Genomic DNA, 17,265 nt, shown 5'->3' with positions numbered 1-17,265 from the left:
AGTTCATCCTGAGTGGGTCGTGTAAACTGTCAGAAATCCGGCTGAGGCCATTTAGTGGACCAATTCCAAAACTTTTGGTCACTATTACTCAAATCGCCATGAATTCTCAAATTGACTGTTTTACAAAAAAAGCAGAAAAAAATAGTAAAGCACATTATTATTTTTTGATTGAGATGCCAAGTTACAGTTATTTACTTGCATTCCTGAACAGAAACATTTGTTTTAGTGGTTGCAAGAATGCAAGCTGTTATCAGGGCCAAAGGAGGTCGTACAAAATATTAAGATGTTTGGTTAATATACGTGAATAAGGACTATTTAGTTGTTCCAGTTTGCCTAATAAATAACAATACAATTTTTAGTTTGAAACAAGTTTTTGACAGATTTCTAAAATATTTGTATGACAGGTGGTCTAATACATTTGTTAAGCGCTGTATGTATGTATGTATGTAACACTGAAATAAGGGGAAGATTTCTGTATAATTGAAAAAGTCAAACATTTAGAAACGTCCTTTTCAATACAATTAATTCAAATTTAAACAGCATGCTAAAGATAATAGTTATTGCGATCCATGAATACATGCACAACAGACTCCTCAACCTGGCACTGCTCACATAGACCTGTTGGATGCCTTCCAGTGAACACGAAAGGCAACATATGCACGAAGATACAGGAAGGCTGGAATTCACCATCTTAATATAAAACGCAATAATGAACCTGTCCAGTTGATCAGGCAGTGGACTTTTCTTTGATTTTTATCAGAGAAACAGGAATAACATGAAGGATCTAATCGCCAGTACACGCTCCGAAGCAGAAGGTGGCGGTAAACGCCGCTAAAAAAAAAAAAAAAAGAAAAACCAAAAAAAAAAAGACGAAGAAGAAGAATGACCTGAGACTCCCAGAATGCCATTGTTAAACTGAAGCAAACTCCAGCCGAGCGAAGCGGTCGTCGTGCCAGAAACATGGCGACTTTCAGTAAATATCTGACAGCGAAAAACTCCTCCATAGCAGGCGGAGTTTTGCTCGTTTTATACCTGCTGAAACACAGGAGACGGGCGTCCAAACAGGACGGGTAAGTGTGCGGCAGCATGGAAGCGTTGGGGTTTGCTTTGACGTGCGGGGAAAAAATACGCGGCTTTCGGTGGAGTTTGTGACGGCGGCCGGGATGTTAGGTTCTTTAGCAACTGCTAACTCCCCAGTTCTGACAGGTGACAGCGACCTGCCGCTGGGACGCTCCTGAATCCACGACCATGTTTAGCGAGCAGGCGGCTTCTCGCTCTGCGCAGTTTGCCCGCCGTGCCAGCAAAGTGCAAACAACGAATGTCTTTGTGTTCCAAAAAGAATCACCTCAACAGATTGCTGCACCCACGAACGGCCAATTTGTGTAACTTTGGCTAACTTGGTAACGGCTTCATTGTCGTGTCTTTGTGTTGAGCTGTCTCGACCGTTTCGTAGTTATTTGAATCTCTGACATTGTTCTTAAAAGCGATTCTCTCGCTTGGACGGAACGAATACACCAAACTCCATGTTTAAAAACGGCCAATTGAATCGTGTATGTCTTCCCAGGAAAGACTCACTCAACCGTTCACAGTTGTTATAAGCCACTTTAAATGATCTTTCTTTGAATTACGTAATATGTGAGTAATGCTGTAAAATACGTTTAAAAGAGGATATTCAAGAGAAGCTTAAAATGACACACCTGACCCTGACACCTTCCTCTAAATACGATTTGTAACTACTGGCACAAGTCTTTCAAAAGAATGCCCACAACGTGTGTATTGCAATCATACATGGCAGGGCAAAACAGGCACTGGGAGAATTGCCTGTAAGCCATGATTGGACAATGTAACACTGTAAAAATGCTAAAATTGGGCATTATATTCCATTCCATTTAATGTGAGTGTTGTATTAAGGACGATCAGGGGCGTAACGGTACACAAAATTCAAGGTTTGGTATGTGCCTCAGTTTTGGGGTCACAGTTCAGTGCGTTTTCCAGAAAACAAAATGGAGCAAATAGTAAGAAACCAGTTGAATGCACATCCTTCCTCCATAAAACATATTGCATAGCATAGCGCTGTACACTACATTTTCCGTGCCAAAATGGTCTAATGTCATCACGGAAACTGATATGGATAAAAATCTGCTATTGCTTTCTAATTTCATGTTCACAATATTGATATTGATCATGATACAAGATTTCTGGACAATTAGTAGAGAATTAAAACTGTTGGTTGATGAAATAACCAGACAGGAATGTACGTTTCTGATTGATCCCGCAAATGAAATGTCTGACGAATCGAGTCATCACATCGATGCAAGAATCATGTCAAAATCCAATATTACCATCAAGTTATCTGATTTGCAACGTTGGCCACAGTACTCCAATACAGCCAGCGCTATTAAAGGAATAGCTACCACATTCCAATTCCGCATTATAATCTGTCTGATTTGAATTATTGTTCTTTCTTTGCAGTAGAAAAGGAGGCTCAGATCTGTTGGTCAACGCTGAGGTATGTCAATCTTCATGTTTGAGTACCCGCAGCCTATAAAGTCTCCATAACATTTTTCATAAATAGTTAGCTGTAGTTGTATATGAGCCCCCCCCCCCCTCCCCTTTTTGTTGTGTGTCTTCATACAGAAAGATGGCAGAAAAGACCGTGCTGCAGTGGACAAGGTCTTCTTCCTCCGAATCCTCCAGATTCTGCGGATCATGGTACCTCGAGTTTTCTGCATGGAGGTACGACATCGAGCTGCTGTTGGGCTGGTTTTGCCTTCACCATTTTGTTTATACATCCAGCAGTCGTCCAGATCATCGAAGCGGTTTCCCCAAATGAAACCCAGTGTAGGAAAGTTAGACAGACTGGAGAGATCTCAGGGGCAGTAAAAGGTTGTGCGCTGTTTCAACATTACTAATTCTGAGCCACTGAAATCAGAATGCCCCACAGGCAGAGCGGACGCTTCAGAGACTTATGTGTTATCCGTTTAGCCCTATGCTGACTTGAATGGAGATAATTAGATAATTGATGCATAGACTTTGAGAATGTTATCGGACCAAACTGATCAAATCCTGACACTGAAACGAGTCATTTTGCGGGGGTCGTGACGCTCAAAACAACTTGTCCGCCGTTTTTGCAGCCACAACAGTAGCGACGGAGTAGTGTTTTGGGGCTCGTCTGACATCCTAAGAACCTATGATGTAAACACAAGTTTAACACCCTCTCATGCACACTTCGAAAGACAGGAACTCAGAGTGGGCTGGTAAAGAGGCAGGGCCGCATAAAGGGGAGACACGCTGCTTTATGCATCATTTTTGTTTTTGCATAGACAATCGCAGTGTTTTGTAATGTCACACATTTTGTGTTCTCTCAGGATGTCAGATGAACCCCAAAATACTGCTTCTGGTGTGATTTCAGATGAGGTTTTCTTGCATTACTGAATAATCTTCCATCTGTAAGGCATCCGATATTAGTGGAGGTCAGTAGGTCCACTTAGAAAAACTACAGCTGCTGCAAAAAACATTTTATTAGATGTTAGTTAAAACATGTCAAAAAAGCAGAGCCCTTTGACACGGATAGATCAGCTCCATAAGCCAAGGTCACAGCCACATGGCTCCTCTGGTTCCATTCAGTCTTATCCAAACATTTCAGCAGATATGAGCCGAGTCAAGGGCAGGACGATAAAGTGCTTTATGATCTGCCGTGTTTTACTGGCTCGACTAACTAACTATTCCGTGGTTGTTGTCTTCACCACAGACTGGCTACCTTATCTTTATCGCTGCCATGTTGGTGGCCAGGACCTACTGTGACGTGTGGATGATCCAGAACGGCACCATGATCGAAAGGTCAGACTTCAAGGCGTCACGCTTGGATAGTTATTTTGTTTTAAAATGAACATTTTTCCAATTCGTGACTTCTGTTGTATAGTGTGGGTTTTATGTTGGCACGACGTTAGCAGCCATGTCAAGTCTGTCAGTCCTTAATGTCCACACCTGACTGACAGTAGAACTATATACAGTACAGTGCAGTCTGAGAGGATTAGGACAGTGACACATTTTTTTAGTTTTGGCTTCAGCACATTCGATTTTAAACAAACAAACAGTGGTTTACAGCCACGCAAATACTTTCTGTTGTTGTTTGACTTCTGAAAGTAGTAGTAGTAGTAGTAGTAGTAGTACAGCATTTTTTAGCCTAAACAATCCCCTTTGTTCAGCAGGGTAATCCGCAGAGCTCACTGCCATCAGCATCATCTAATGTCTGTCAAGCCATTCCAGGCCCATAAAAAAAAAAACAACTAAAAAGCAGCTTCACCAACTTTAGATTTAACTTTGTAACATCCAGAGGGCCCGAGCCAGATGACCTTAGAGATTACGCAGGTCAGAGAGACACTGGAGAAAGGCCACAGGCGCAGAGGCAAAGAGCCTAACCAGTTCTTGTCTCGCTCTTGAGGTACTGTAAGCTTCCTTGTCAGCTTCTTTCGGGGCTCTGGATAGGACCTCTCGTATAAACATGGACCGTTCGTATAAACAGTGGTCCAGGGTATGACTTCCCCCTAACCCTTCATCCATTTAATTTTTTCATTAGCCGTCAGTGGGCTGGGTTAGCTTAGCTCTCAGGAGGGCATTGCAATAGTAAAAACCAACATAAATGCATGATCAAGGTTTTCTGCTTCAGCCTTAGACAACAAGCCTCTTGCGCTGGATATATTTCTGGGATGAAAAAAAAAAGAGGCAGTTTTTGTCCTATTGGTCATGTTGCTCTACAAATATGAAATATGTATCTGGTGGTCAAGTAGCTCCAATGAAAACTGTCCAAACCAAAAAAAAAAAAAAAGTGTGTCACTGTGTTGCTACTTAGGGACTGCACTGTACATTTCACCTGCTTTGCTAAACATAGTTGGAACTAAAGTGGTGTGGTCGGCGTATAGCGCTGTCTTTGCCCAGCTTTCTAAATGTCAGTCAGTCACGGTATCAATCCGTTAAAAATATTGAAGCCGGCTGAAACGGACCTGTTCTGCCCTCTGTTTGCTGTTTGATTCTTTGCAGGAACTTATGGCTTTGTTTTGATTCTCCACAGCGGTATTATAAGCAGAGACATCAGTCTATTCAAGAGGCACTTTTTTTCCTACATAGCAGTCATACCAGGGGTAACTGTCCACCGCAGGTTGTCTGTAGAAGTGGAAAAAAGCGAAGCTTTAAACCACTAACGCTGTAGTTTTAACATCTCGCTTTGTAATAGTGTCATGTTGTGCTTTCTCATCACTTACTGTCTTGAGGTCTGCATTTCCTTCCAAGCCATAACACTGACCTGTGGATTTTATCAGGTGGTAAATTTAATATTGTTAAAATTCCATTCAATTTATGTGTTTATGATTTCACTGAAATTTATATTAATTATCCTAATTTATATTAGTAACAGCCAACGTTCTGTTGACATTAGTGAGCAACCTGTTTCAGGAATTAACTTTTTCTTGCGTCTAATTAAATAATGAAACGATTCAGAGGAATGCAAAAATTCCACTTATTACCCTTCTATCTATTGAGTGCTGCAGGAAATGAGTTCCAGTTCCCTCGTCTGGAAGTTGATGGGTTTTTTGAATGGGTTTTTGGTTAGATGCCTGAAAGAAGGTCTGTGGTTAACACAAGCTTAAGAGGTTTACACGTTTTGTTCTACGACATAAAATATGTCGTCGTGTTTATACTCTATATCTATCTATATTCTCTTCAAAGTGAAGCTCAGCAGTGGCGTAGTTCCTTTATAGCTATATAACGTTAGCTTTTTACTTCTGGCGATTCCATTTACGCTTCAAAGATCATAAAAGTAGTGTTCAGTAGTGAAGATTATCTTGCTGAACAAAAAGTAAATCATAAACGTTTTGTTTTGCCACAGAGCTTATTTTCTGCAATAATCCAAAATCCCACGGAGGAAACCCGTTGGCTTTTTGTCGAGAGAACCAGGGCGATGCTAACTTCCGGGTTGGCCTACAAAAACGATCCCTGCAACACTCTGTTACACAGGCCCTCCTAGAAAGAAAAAATGTGACATAGTAACTTTTATTAGCTCCATTCAAAGGCCAGTGTCTATTGAATCCATCAATTCAAAGCCAAAGACTTGAATCAATACATAAACCATATGGATATACAATCCAGTCGTACAACAGTAACAACAATATCAGTAGAAGCTTCGAACTTTTTGGGTCAGCCCTCGTTAGGCTTAACGGTGAAACACTGTTTTGAAGGCACGCTAGTGTCTCACAGCCATCCAACGTTTGTCCACAAGCCAGTGTGCCTCATTAAAAAAAAAAAAAAATAGATAACACGGAAATCCATAAATTGAATGGTATTCCTGTGTTCATCTCTGTCAGGACTCCACTGTTACTGCAAAGCTGCACCGATCCCACAGGGGAGGGGGGAATTTAAGTTTTAAGCGTTTGTCACACTGACTCTCTTGGCAATGTTCGCTCATCTTTGTGCGTTTGTGGTTTACAGTGCAATTATCGGTCGCTCAACAAAAGATTTCCAGACCTTCTTGTTCAGCTTCATCAAATTCATGCCACTTGTAAGTGCATTTTTTTTTTTGTTAACTTTATTTTTTGGTCACACTCTTCAAGTGTGATCTTAATTGCTATATATGCTATATATATATATATATATATATATATATATTACTTTGTAACACATCTGTAGGTCAGTGTGAGGTCATACTCCTGCACATAGTTGTTTTGGGCAGTTTCACTTGTGATTTAAAAAGTGTCAAAAGTGTACAGAGGAGACCTGATATGAAAAACAATGCCATTTCTTTCTTCTACTGTGTAATTACTCATTCCCTGGCGATAGTGGATTGTTTTCATTGAGTCATTTCATACACTTAAAAAAAAAAAAAAACAACTACCATTTAAGCGTGATCATTCTGTTGAGCTAACACGAGCAGTGTGTTGCCGTTATGCATATGCACCTTTTTGTATGCTGCAATGTTAAATGATAATTCTGTATTTATTTTTTTTTATTGTCAACAAAACCCATGAAAAGACCAAAAACCAACAATATGTTAGTCCGTCTCTCGATACTTGTTGACTTCCCTACCCTGTCTGTGGCACTCAGCCTCAAGCCCATTGGTTCCCACTGAAGGCGTATATATCTTCAAAAATTCAAAAAAAATACAATGTGTAACAGTGTGCATAACAGTGTGTGTGTGTGTGTGTGTGTGTGTGTGTGTGTGTTCATGGTAATAAAGGAACATGTCACCCAGTGTTGCTCATTGATGGAGCAATAGAGCTCTATTGTTGTCCAAAAACAGAGGGAACACAGAGGAATGAGATATAATAGGCTTTGGATACACACACACACACACAATAAGTCATTTTTGTTTTGTTGACAATAAGAAAAACATAGATTATCTCCGTATCGCCTAATTCTGTAAAGTGTGAGTTTGGATTGCTCTTGTAAAATCACTAGATATTCTGCTTTTGCATGTTTTCATTCCCTGCCTTGTGCTTCTAATTGAAAAACAAAACACACTAAAAACAGCTGCATGAATACTATAAAGTTTCTAAAACCTGTACAGCTGTACTGAAGCAGTGAGCTCACAGTGAGAAATGGATTCTTGTGTGTTATGTGTGACCGGGTCATTCCAGATAGCCTTGGTGAACAACTTCCTGAAGTTGGGTCTAAATGAGCTGAAGCTGAGGTTCCGCGAGAGGCTCACAAAGAACTTGTATGACCAGTACCTGCAGTAAGTACTTTTTTTTTGTATAATTATAAATCGGATATCTTTGGTCAGACGTTAGGAGCAGTTTAAAGACATTGCCTTGCAGGGTTTCCCCCAGAGAAGTTGCTAACTATAGCCGGGTCTTACAAATAATCTGTCAATGTGCAGTCTTGGAAGGCTGTGTTTTCAACAGCAACGGAAATGTAATTAAATTAAGATGAATAATATGTTCAGTGGGTGTGTGTGAAAGACGGAACAAATAGTCATTCTAACCCGATGTTTTGGAACCTGCGACACACCTGGAGATTCTCTGGCTGTTCCGTCACAAAGTAGAAGCATTGTGTTCCGTGTGTTTCCCGGCTTCTTTTGAGTGCTCACCCTGTGTTCTGGCTCCTCCCCAGAGGTTTCACTTACTACAAAATGGGAAACCTGGACAACCGGATAGCCAACGCAGATCAGCTATTGACACAGGATGTGGAGAAATTCTGCAACAGTGTGGTGGACCTGTACTCCAACCTCAGCAAGGTACCGAACTTTGTTTTGCTCTCAGCTGAGTAATGTTCCGCAGTCTCCTAGAATACACAGCGAATTAGAAACAGTATGATTAATAGATTGGAGTGCAGTGCAAGTCTTTCCATAGAGTGAAATTAGCTTCAGTGGCACCACCACTCAAGCTCTGTATGCCAAGCAGATTACCCTTTATCCATGACACTCCCCCTGACAGCCTCATATGCAGCCCACTGTAGAGGGCCAATAGAAGTGCAGTTTGAAAACAGACCAAAAAAAAGAATCTTCTATATAACCTAGATATTCAGATGTCTTTGTGTTGAAAATGTTGAAAATCCTCCATTGGCACGAGTTGGACCAGATTTCTCCAAATGATTTTGAGACCAAACACAGTTTGAACATTTCTATCCGCCAACGAAGTATTGTTCGTGAAACTTCCTGTCCTCTGTCTGTCCTGCAGCCTCTGTTGGACATCGGCCTGTACATCTTCAAGCTGACAAGTGCTATCGGTGCTCAGGTAAGCAGCTTATCTTATGTTTACTTCAGTCTGTGGAAATACGAGTAGTACATATACCAGTGTTTCCCATGAATTACCTGGACTATGGCGGCCCGCAACGGTCTCATAATGAACCGAAAAATGTATATCATACACAAGGTGAGGTCCGACCAACAGGTGGGCGTGGACTAAAGTGTTATATATTCATATCTACACAGCCACTGTGTTTCTGATTAAATTGTATACAAGAGCACTTTATTCTTCATATATCGAGCCTCTTCATTTTGCTCTCAAAATGCATTAGATAGATGCATTTCACTTTGATAAGTACAAAATTTCCTTCCGTGGGAGCATGCACCCAGATCCCCTGAGAGGGGCCAAGGTCCGCCCCCCACAGTGCTACAAAATCCTGTGGGAAATACTGACATGCCATACCTACTTAAATAGGAACGAGGGGGGGTGCAGTATATTTTCCTGGTGGTGAAAGGTACACTCCCTTTGTTACAGTGCAAACAGCTCTCCCTGTCTCTGCATGAGAGGCGAACTAGGGGATTGAACCTTCCACGTAAACTACATCTTCTTCTTTTAAGTATAAGAAAAACTATATTTTAGGTTTTCCTTTTTTTTTTTTTTTTTTAACCTTTTTTAAACTAGCTGTGCCCAGAGTTTGGACAAGAGAGAGATGTATTGTATGTCACCATGGTCTTTACCACCACACCACAGTGCTAAACAGGACTTCATTGTGTCCACCTCCTCCCCCTAGGGCCCAGCCATCATGATGTCCTACCTGCTGATCTCAGGTCTGTTCCTGACCAGGCTGAGGAGGCCCATAGGCAAGATGACGGTCAGCGAGCAGCGCTACGAGGGAGAGTACCGCTTCGTCAACTCTCGCCTCATCACCAATAGGTTAGACAAATCGGCGACTGCGACCTTTTGTTTCTACTGCACAAGCGTGAACTCCAACACCACACTGACATTTCTGCCTTTCTCTTTAGTGAGGAGATCGCCTTCTACAATGGGAACATGAGGGAAAAACAGACCATTTACGCCACATTCAAGAAACTGGTGGGTAACAGTTAAGCAGTGTGAGTGATTGCATTCACCATGTCCAGTTGAGTGACTAGGTCCCGCGTCACCTCTGACCACAGCCAGCGTCTCTCAAGTCGCTTCTTCTTAAATATTACTGCACCAGCAGTGCTGTGTTGTCATCGGTCATCAACCGTGTCCCAGACTTGGAAGCGGGTCAAATCGTCCTCGGCCTCTGAACGGTTGACTGACAGGCCCATGCAACAGCTACATTTGATGCTTCGGTCGAGTTTGAAAACAGCTGAAAACATTATGTTGGCTAGTAGAGATATAAAAAAAATAAAAAATACAACCGTAGCTCTGCCTGTGGGAGGAAAGAGACGGCAGCTTTTTCTTTTTGAAAGAAAGCAGATATATTTGGAAGGGTTGCCCAGATTCATTCTACACGGGGGAAGGTCCTCATTACTATGTATTTCCCAACTTATTGATTTTGTCTTCCAGGTGGACCACTTGCATAACTTCATCTTCTTTCGCTTCTCCATGGGATTTGTGGACAGCATAATTGCCAAGTGTAAGAAAAATATATCTCTTGCTTTAATTGACAATATTTAGGTCACATCGCGGATATTCATTAGTTTGCCTTGCTGTACCAAATGCAAGTAGTAACGAAAAAAAACATTCACATTAAGCCATTTTTGTATCTGGGGAAGGAAATAATGAGCAAACAAAAACGCAAAGATAAATATATGAATCAAAAAGAAAAAGTGAACCCCATAGTTTAACAATAACATAATTAATAATTGATAATTGGGATGAAACCCGCATTACCTCCTGAGCCACAGCTGCCCCAAAAACACGACTTATGTGTGTTTTATTCTCTGTTCCTTCTTCATGCGTCCGCATGTCTGCAGACGTGGCCACCGTGGTGGGCTACCTGGTGGTGAGCCGGCCATTCCTAAAGCTGTCGCACCCCCGACATCTGCACAGCTCACACTCTGAGCTGCTTGAGGTCAGAGAAAGCACACACACACACACACACACACACACACGTACACACACAAGATCATGTAGATTCACCTGCTTTGTACAGTTTTCCCCTTTTGAGCTTGAAGTGAGACAGTTAGAATGATCTGCATTCTGTATTGAAATGAATGGAAAGATGGCCTTGCATGTCTTACTCCGGTGACGCCACCTTAAAATGAAGAGACACCAATGACTCCCTGGTAGCAAACACATTCGCTTTGAAAATGCTTTGCAGTAATGTTTTGGTACTATGAGGTTTAATGTAACAAAGGTAGCTGTGGTTCTGTGAATTTCTGGATGACCAGTGGCAGTAAACAAAGTCAATGATTGATACCAGCAGCGTCGTGAGGAGCGGACATCTACCTACTAGTCAAACTGCAGAGGTCAGTGTTAGCATAGCTGATGCTAGCGTGGACCCAGAGCGCCAGATGGCAGTTCTGTGGCCTGATTATGATGGCTGGGGGACAAGACCTTTGGTAGGAAAGAGATATTATAATCATAATTATAACGCCAGGCTAACAGCGAGAAGATCAAACAGGCCGGATGTAGGGTACCACGTGGTATTTATAGCTGGGCCTATACGTCACACACACACACACACACACACACGTGACTTTGTTTATGTCAGATAGAAGAGACATATCCACTTTGTTCACTCTGACTGCCAGTCAGTCATGACACAGAACTGATGTGATTGGACCTGTGTGGCCTGTAGGACTACTACCAGAGTGGGAGAATGCTCCTGAGAATGTCCCAGGCCCTGGGCAGGATCGTACTGGCCGGCCGAGAGATGACCCGCCTCTCAGGGTGAGTATTATAGAATAGTAAAAAAAGAATTGAGTCAAACATGCTGCAAGCTAGTAAGGGAACAGTAAAAAATAAATAAAATACACTCCCTTCCAAATGAAAAAAAGGGCTAGGATCTGTTCTGATGAATTTTTTTTGTTTGGATTCATGTGTATGACCCCCACAGATTCACAGCTCGCATTACTGAACTCATGAAAGTCCTGAAGGACCTGAAAGTCGGCAAATATGAACGCACCATGGTCTCCCAGCAGGAGAGGGGTACGCGTGACTCCTAATCGTATAGAAATATGTCAAAGAGATGAGTTCTCATCTCGGAATAACTGATTTTTTTTTTTTTTTTTTTTGGTTTATTCCATTCACCTTTTAGAATCCGACACAGCAGAGAAACTCGTGCTGGTGCCCGGAAGTGGTCAAATTATCAACCAAGATAACATCATCAAGTAGGACTCTTTTGTTCCGAACTTAAATATACATTGGCATATTCTTTTGTTTGTCTGTTCTTTTCATGAGCTCAGCTTTAAAGCAGATCTTTTTTTCTTTTTTTTTTCTTTTTCTTTGCAGATTTGAACATACTCCACTAGCAACACCTAATGGAGATATCTTGATCAAAGACCTCACGTTTGAGGTAACGCTCTGTTTAGTTGAATCTTCGTTTTTTTTTATCATACAGATTTAAGCATGATGTTTGTGTTTAATAATGTATTCCAACATATTTCTCTGTCCTCTGAAGGTGAGGTCTGGCACCAATGTTCTTGTGTGTGGACCCAATGGCTGTGGAAAGAGCTCTCTGTTCAGAGCGCTCGGAGAGGTGAGAAAGCTTCCAGTTAACGGTGGCGTAGTGGAAAGCACAGTTAGTTCGGCCTGTAGAGTAATACACGGACTGTTTGTTCTGTCTTTCTGAAGCTGTGGCCACTGTTTGGCGGACAGCTGACTAAACCTGAGAGAGGAAAGCTCTTCTACGTTCCACAGGTAAAAAAATACTCCCTCGGAGCCAGCTATGTCCCAGCTCCAGCAAGACATAGTTTAGCAAGACAAAATTTTGTTAGACGTCGATATTTGCTGAACAGCAATAGAGCGCTGCAGGGACGACGTATTTTTGTCGGCCAACCTGGAAGTTAGCATCGCTCCAGTTGCCTCGACAAAAAGACAACGGGATTCCTCCATGGGATTTTGGATTATTGCAGAAAATAAAGCTCTGTGGAAAAACAAAAGTTCATGACATTTACAAGTTTTGACGATAATCTTCACTAATGAACACCACTTTGATGATTTTTGAAGTGTAACTGGAATCGCCACGTAAAAGCTTCAAAACTCATGAGTGGGGGGTATCTACTGACGTATTTTATGTTGTAGAACATGGGTCAATAACAGGCGGAGCGCGTCTTATTCGGACCCGGACCTATAATCAATAAATTATTAAGGGATTTAAAATGTTGACGGGGCGCTTCTATTTTGACCGGCTCAGCTTTTCTAGTCCTTACGGCGCTGGTTCAGCGGATCAGGAAACTCACAGACCAATTGCATACGAGTTACGACCAGCCCACGTGATGCCACTCAGCCAATCAAATCTGTGCATTCCAGGGCGATAAAAACACTGCGACTCTGAATACAGACAGACGAGAGAGGCGAGAGGCGAGTGACAGATGATAAGACGAGTTAATGATACAGGGAGAGAGAGACTGTTAAGTCAAGATGTGAAACAGTTAACAAAGCAAAAGGGTGATAGCCCTTCTTTTAGTTAATGAGAGAAGAACATTATAAACATCTACAGTATTATATATCTGTACAGTTCAATGTTAAGTGACAATAAATATAGTCAGAATGTTTTTGAATTGTACTTTCTTGATTTGATTTGACAGTCAGCTGTTGATGACATGCAGACGTTGATACAACTGCTAGGCTACTTCAATATATATATATATCACACTAAATCACAACGCAAGTCAGACATTATGATGTTCCGGACCTTCGCTTGAGGACATTTTCTCTAACTGGACCTCTTCGAATTTTAGTTGAATACCCCTGCTGTAGAACAAAACGTTGAAATCTCTTCAATTCAAAAAAAAAAAAACATTGACTTCCAGACGAGGGAAGTTGAAGTGTAAAACTGCTGACTCATTTCGGGGTTTTAGGACTCATTCCTGCAGCGCTCTATACACAGAGTGAGTATAATACATACTAAAATACATGTGCTGCGGCAGAACATTTCCACGTAGATAATAAGCATTTTTACCCAAACTAAAATGTTCAGGAGGGGAAAAGTGGAGGGATTCATGCAAACCTGTTGTGTTTGTCCAGAGACCCTACATGACTCTGGGCTCTCTGAGGGACCAAGTCATTTACCCTGACACCCATGAAGAACAGAGGAGGAAAGGCATCTCTGATCAGGTGGGACACAGCACACTCCTAAACACCTCACCCTTGTCTATGTCTATGTGTGTGTGTGTGTGTGTTTTCTAATGACATGCTTTACATTTTACCGTGTCTCCTCTTATCGTGTGTCCAGGTGTTGAAGGACTACCTGGACAATGTCCAGCTGGGCCACATCCTGGACAGGGAGGGCAGCTGGGACTCAGTCCAGGACTGGATGGACGTCCTCAGTGGAGGAGAGAAGCAGAGGATGGCTGTAAGGAAACATGACACAGTGATCGATGTTACATTACTTAAAAACCAACAAGTCAGACTGATGATCCTGCTCAGGGCGGTGGGGGGCCTGTGCCGGCTCATAGTGGGAAGTGGGATTGCTGATTCACTTCACCCTTTTGTCTTAAACTGTTTTTTGGGCCCTTTTGTCGTGTGAAACCTGCGCAGTCATGCAGAGAACATCGCAAACCCCACACAGGAAGTTAAAAACTGAATTCAGCTGGCCGCTTTAAACCCAGGGCCACCTCGTGATGTCACCGAGTGAAAATCTTTTTAGACAGCAGGTTTAGGCTTCATGCATGGCACTTTTCCGCTCTCTATTTGGGAATGACTCTGGTGTTATCACATGATGAGCGCGTCTGTTTCTGTTTTATGTACGTAGATGGCCAGACTGTTCTACCACAAGCCCCAGTTTGCCATTCTGGATGAGTGCACCAGTGCAGTGAGTGTAGATGTGGAGGATTACATCTACAGCCACTGCAGGACGGTACAACCTCCACCACACCATCATACACACAAACACACAGCACATCTCCGAGAGACCAGGTTTAACCCACCTTCTTAGCCAGTGAGCAATAAGACATGACGTGTTAACCGGCAGACTACTTATTACCTTTTGCACGAGGACCTGCTCTCTGTTATTGTTCATCAACGCCAACAGACAAACCAAAGCAAAATGCTTGTGGCAGCCACAAACAAAAATCAAAACTGCCAAAAGAAGACTTACATTTTCCACCAGCTTCTCAAGGAGAACTGGCAAACACTTCATGATGTGTTGGCAGCACTATAAAACAATCTGCAGTGTGGACAAACGTGAAGGGAATGGCGGAAGTGAGCAAACGCATGCTAACATGCCGCTTTTCTTCAACCCTTACACCTCCTCCATCCCTCACTGGAGAAGATGCATCTCTTACCAGTCTTTCAGCTCTCTTTGTAATTGCCAGCCTTCCCTTTTGGGTTTAGCGTTATAAAGCAGTCCGTCAAATGTTGGTTGCGCACAGTACAACCTGGTAGTTGAGGCTGCCACCTTTTGTTTATGAAAATTCTCAGGATGAATGCAGTAATGACTGGAGTGACGCACATTCTGCAGACTAAGGTCCCTGCCTTGTTTTCTTTGATCCACAGGTGGGCATCACCTTGTTCACAGTGTCCCACAGAAAGTCTCTGTGGAAGCACCACAAGGTAAGGGCCGTGTATCATCCGTGTTCTTCTGACTTCAAGTCAAATCCTCCGATTCCCGCAGCCACCTTTTTACTGTTTCACGGTAGTCTCTCTGAGCAGATTTGGTCTTTTTCACTCTCGCTATTTTGTCTCATGCTGTATATGAAAAAAGAAGGCGGGGTGAAAAGCCTGCCATCATGGTTTTACACCCAGTTCAAACGCATGAAAAGTGACCCTTAGTGGTTGGGGTGGGGGGGAAAAAAGAATGAAAAAGAGAGGTTTCACGCCTCCACACACCTGACCAATCACTGCGTAAAGCGGGGGTCGATTGTCGGAGAGCCCGTTTCCGGAAGTCACTCTCCGACAAACTCCTTATTATAATGGAAGGGAGAAATGTTGTCGCAAATTGTTTTCCTGGTTCAGACAAAGGAGGAGGAAGAGCTCGCAAAAAACCTGGAGAGTCAAAAATGAAACCGTTTTATTTTAAATAAAGTTATTTACAAAGCAAATCCGTGAGATCAGGAGATCATGGGGGAGCTGAGAAGAGAGACCGGAGGCCTGCACTGCGAAGCAGGATTTGGGGTTAGCGAGGTAACTTCAGGGCTAACCCTGGGTTTTTCAGGCTTACGATGGTGCTTCCCTACTTACCGGGTGAGTCGCCAGAGGGAATGACTTACCTGTCAGCTTCTAGAGCCGTACGTCAAAGCTTGCGCTAGAATGTGTCACACTATGGAGACTACAACTAAGCATTTCACTGTATGGTATAAATGCGTATGTGACAAATAAAATCTGCCCACATTTCTGTTACTTTTGACAGCGAAATCTGTCCATGCAAAATGCAAATCTGTCTGTTCGAGCAATGTTAATATTAGATGTCTTCTGTCTTTCTTACTGACTGTGTTTTTTTTCCTGTTTTCATCTCTGTCGTGAAGTACTATCTCCACATGGACGGCAGAGGGAACTACGAGTTCAAGCCCATCACAGAGGAAACTGTGGAGTTTGGCTCATAACTGACTGCTGACATTGGCTGCAAATGCACTGCTCCGATAAATCCAGTCCATTAATTCTTTGCACTCAAGACCGAGGTTCTAGCTTAAACTAGAAAATCATGTTTTTAATTCATGTGTAACTCTCAACTTAATCCTTTACGTTGTCTGTTATTTAAAGCATCACTTTAGTCCTGTCTAATCATTAATTTGTTCAGTGTGAGTGATTGTAAAGAAAAAAGAAAAATGTAATTTATATTGCCAACTTCTAGGTTGTGTTTTACACGTATGAGATGTTTGAGTGAAGGTGGAAGGTGTGCTGTACTGTGCGGCCATATCTCACGACAGGTAACGGGTTAGCCTGTAGAGACGAGCTAGATACCGCCAGTGGTCTTTGAGGGCGTCGTGTCCCGCAGTCGACGGCGCCCTGCGCGGGATGATGATACTGAAGTATGCGTGCACCACGCGATTGCCTCCTAAATGTGCGCCGACCCAAGTGAGCCATCCACAGCTGGCAGAGGCTGAGAGCAGCCGAGGCCGGCCATCATCTTCAGGCCTGTTATCTTGATATCTTAAATGAACAAAATAAGTCAAGGAAACTACTCATTATCTGGAGGTATCAAGCTAATATTAAAAGTGTCATGTAGGCCTACTTGCTGCTTCCTCCTCTGTCATTTTTTCCATCCATGGCTCTCTTTTTTTTTTTGGATGATGATATGGAAAACTGTTCTCCTCACTGAGACATGGAAATCATTGGATCAGAGGGCCCAAAAAAAAAAAAAAAACAGTCAACCCACAGGTACTCTCAAACAGTGCTCGCTGCAACCGAACGACGGTTTTCAGAGGCAGACCCAGCTGTTTCACACAAAGGTTTTGGAGTGCGTACGGTGTAACATGGCAGCAAGCCTCACAAG

At 42.5% G+C, this 17,265-nt stretch overlaps 1 protein-coding gene across 1 annotated transcript in view; it reads left to right on the top strand.

Annotated features, from left to right (window-relative positions):
• Positions 1-17,003, top strand: part of abcd3a (ATP-binding cassette, sub-family D (ALD), member 3a) — a 201,023-nt gene extending 184,020 nt beyond the window's left edge. The window contains exons 2-24 of the mRNA XM_070927890.1: positions 405-1,070; positions 2,473-2,509; positions 2,638-2,736; positions 3,752-3,840; positions 6,484-6,553; positions 7,629-7,726; positions 8,104-8,227; positions 8,670-8,726; positions 9,469-9,611; positions 9,701-9,770; positions 10,233-10,302; positions 10,643-10,740; positions 11,470-11,561; positions 11,728-11,819; positions 11,929-12,001; positions 12,123-12,186; positions 12,292-12,369; positions 12,465-12,530; positions 13,860-13,949; positions 14,068-14,187; positions 14,587-14,691; positions 15,330-15,386; positions 16,298-17,003. Of these exons, the coding sequence (XP_070783991.1) occupies positions 961-1,070; positions 2,473-2,509; positions 2,638-2,736; positions 3,752-3,840; positions 6,484-6,553; positions 7,629-7,726; positions 8,104-8,227; positions 8,670-8,726; positions 9,469-9,611; positions 9,701-9,770; positions 10,233-10,302; positions 10,643-10,740; positions 11,470-11,561; positions 11,728-11,819; positions 11,929-12,001; positions 12,123-12,186; positions 12,292-12,369; positions 12,465-12,530; positions 13,860-13,949; positions 14,068-14,187; positions 14,587-14,691; positions 15,330-15,386; positions 16,298-16,375 (1,980 nt within the window). The 5' untranslated portion in view covers positions 405-960 and the 3' untranslated portion in view covers positions 16,376-17,003. The remainder of the gene's footprint in view (positions 1-404; positions 1,071-2,472; positions 2,510-2,637; positions 2,737-3,751; positions 3,841-6,483; positions 6,554-7,628; positions 7,727-8,103; positions 8,228-8,669; positions 8,727-9,468; positions 9,612-9,700; positions 9,771-10,232; positions 10,303-10,642; positions 10,741-11,469; positions 11,562-11,727; positions 11,820-11,928; positions 12,002-12,122; positions 12,187-12,291; positions 12,370-12,464; positions 12,531-13,859; positions 13,950-14,067; positions 14,188-14,586; positions 14,692-15,329; positions 15,387-16,297) is intronic.
• The last annotated feature ends 262 nt before the right edge of the window (positions 17,004-17,265 follow it).

The sequence above is a fragment of the Enoplosus armatus genome, chromosome 21 (assembly GCF_043641665.1).
Source record: "Enoplosus armatus isolate fEnoArm2 chromosome 21, fEnoArm2.hap1, whole genome shotgun sequence".
Taxonomy (NCBI): domain Eukaryota; kingdom Metazoa; phylum Chordata; class Actinopteri; order Centrarchiformes; family Enoplosidae; genus Enoplosus; species Enoplosus armatus.
The sequence above is the reverse complement of the archived record's forward strand: the minus strand, read 5'-3'. Positions and strand labels throughout refer to the sequence as shown.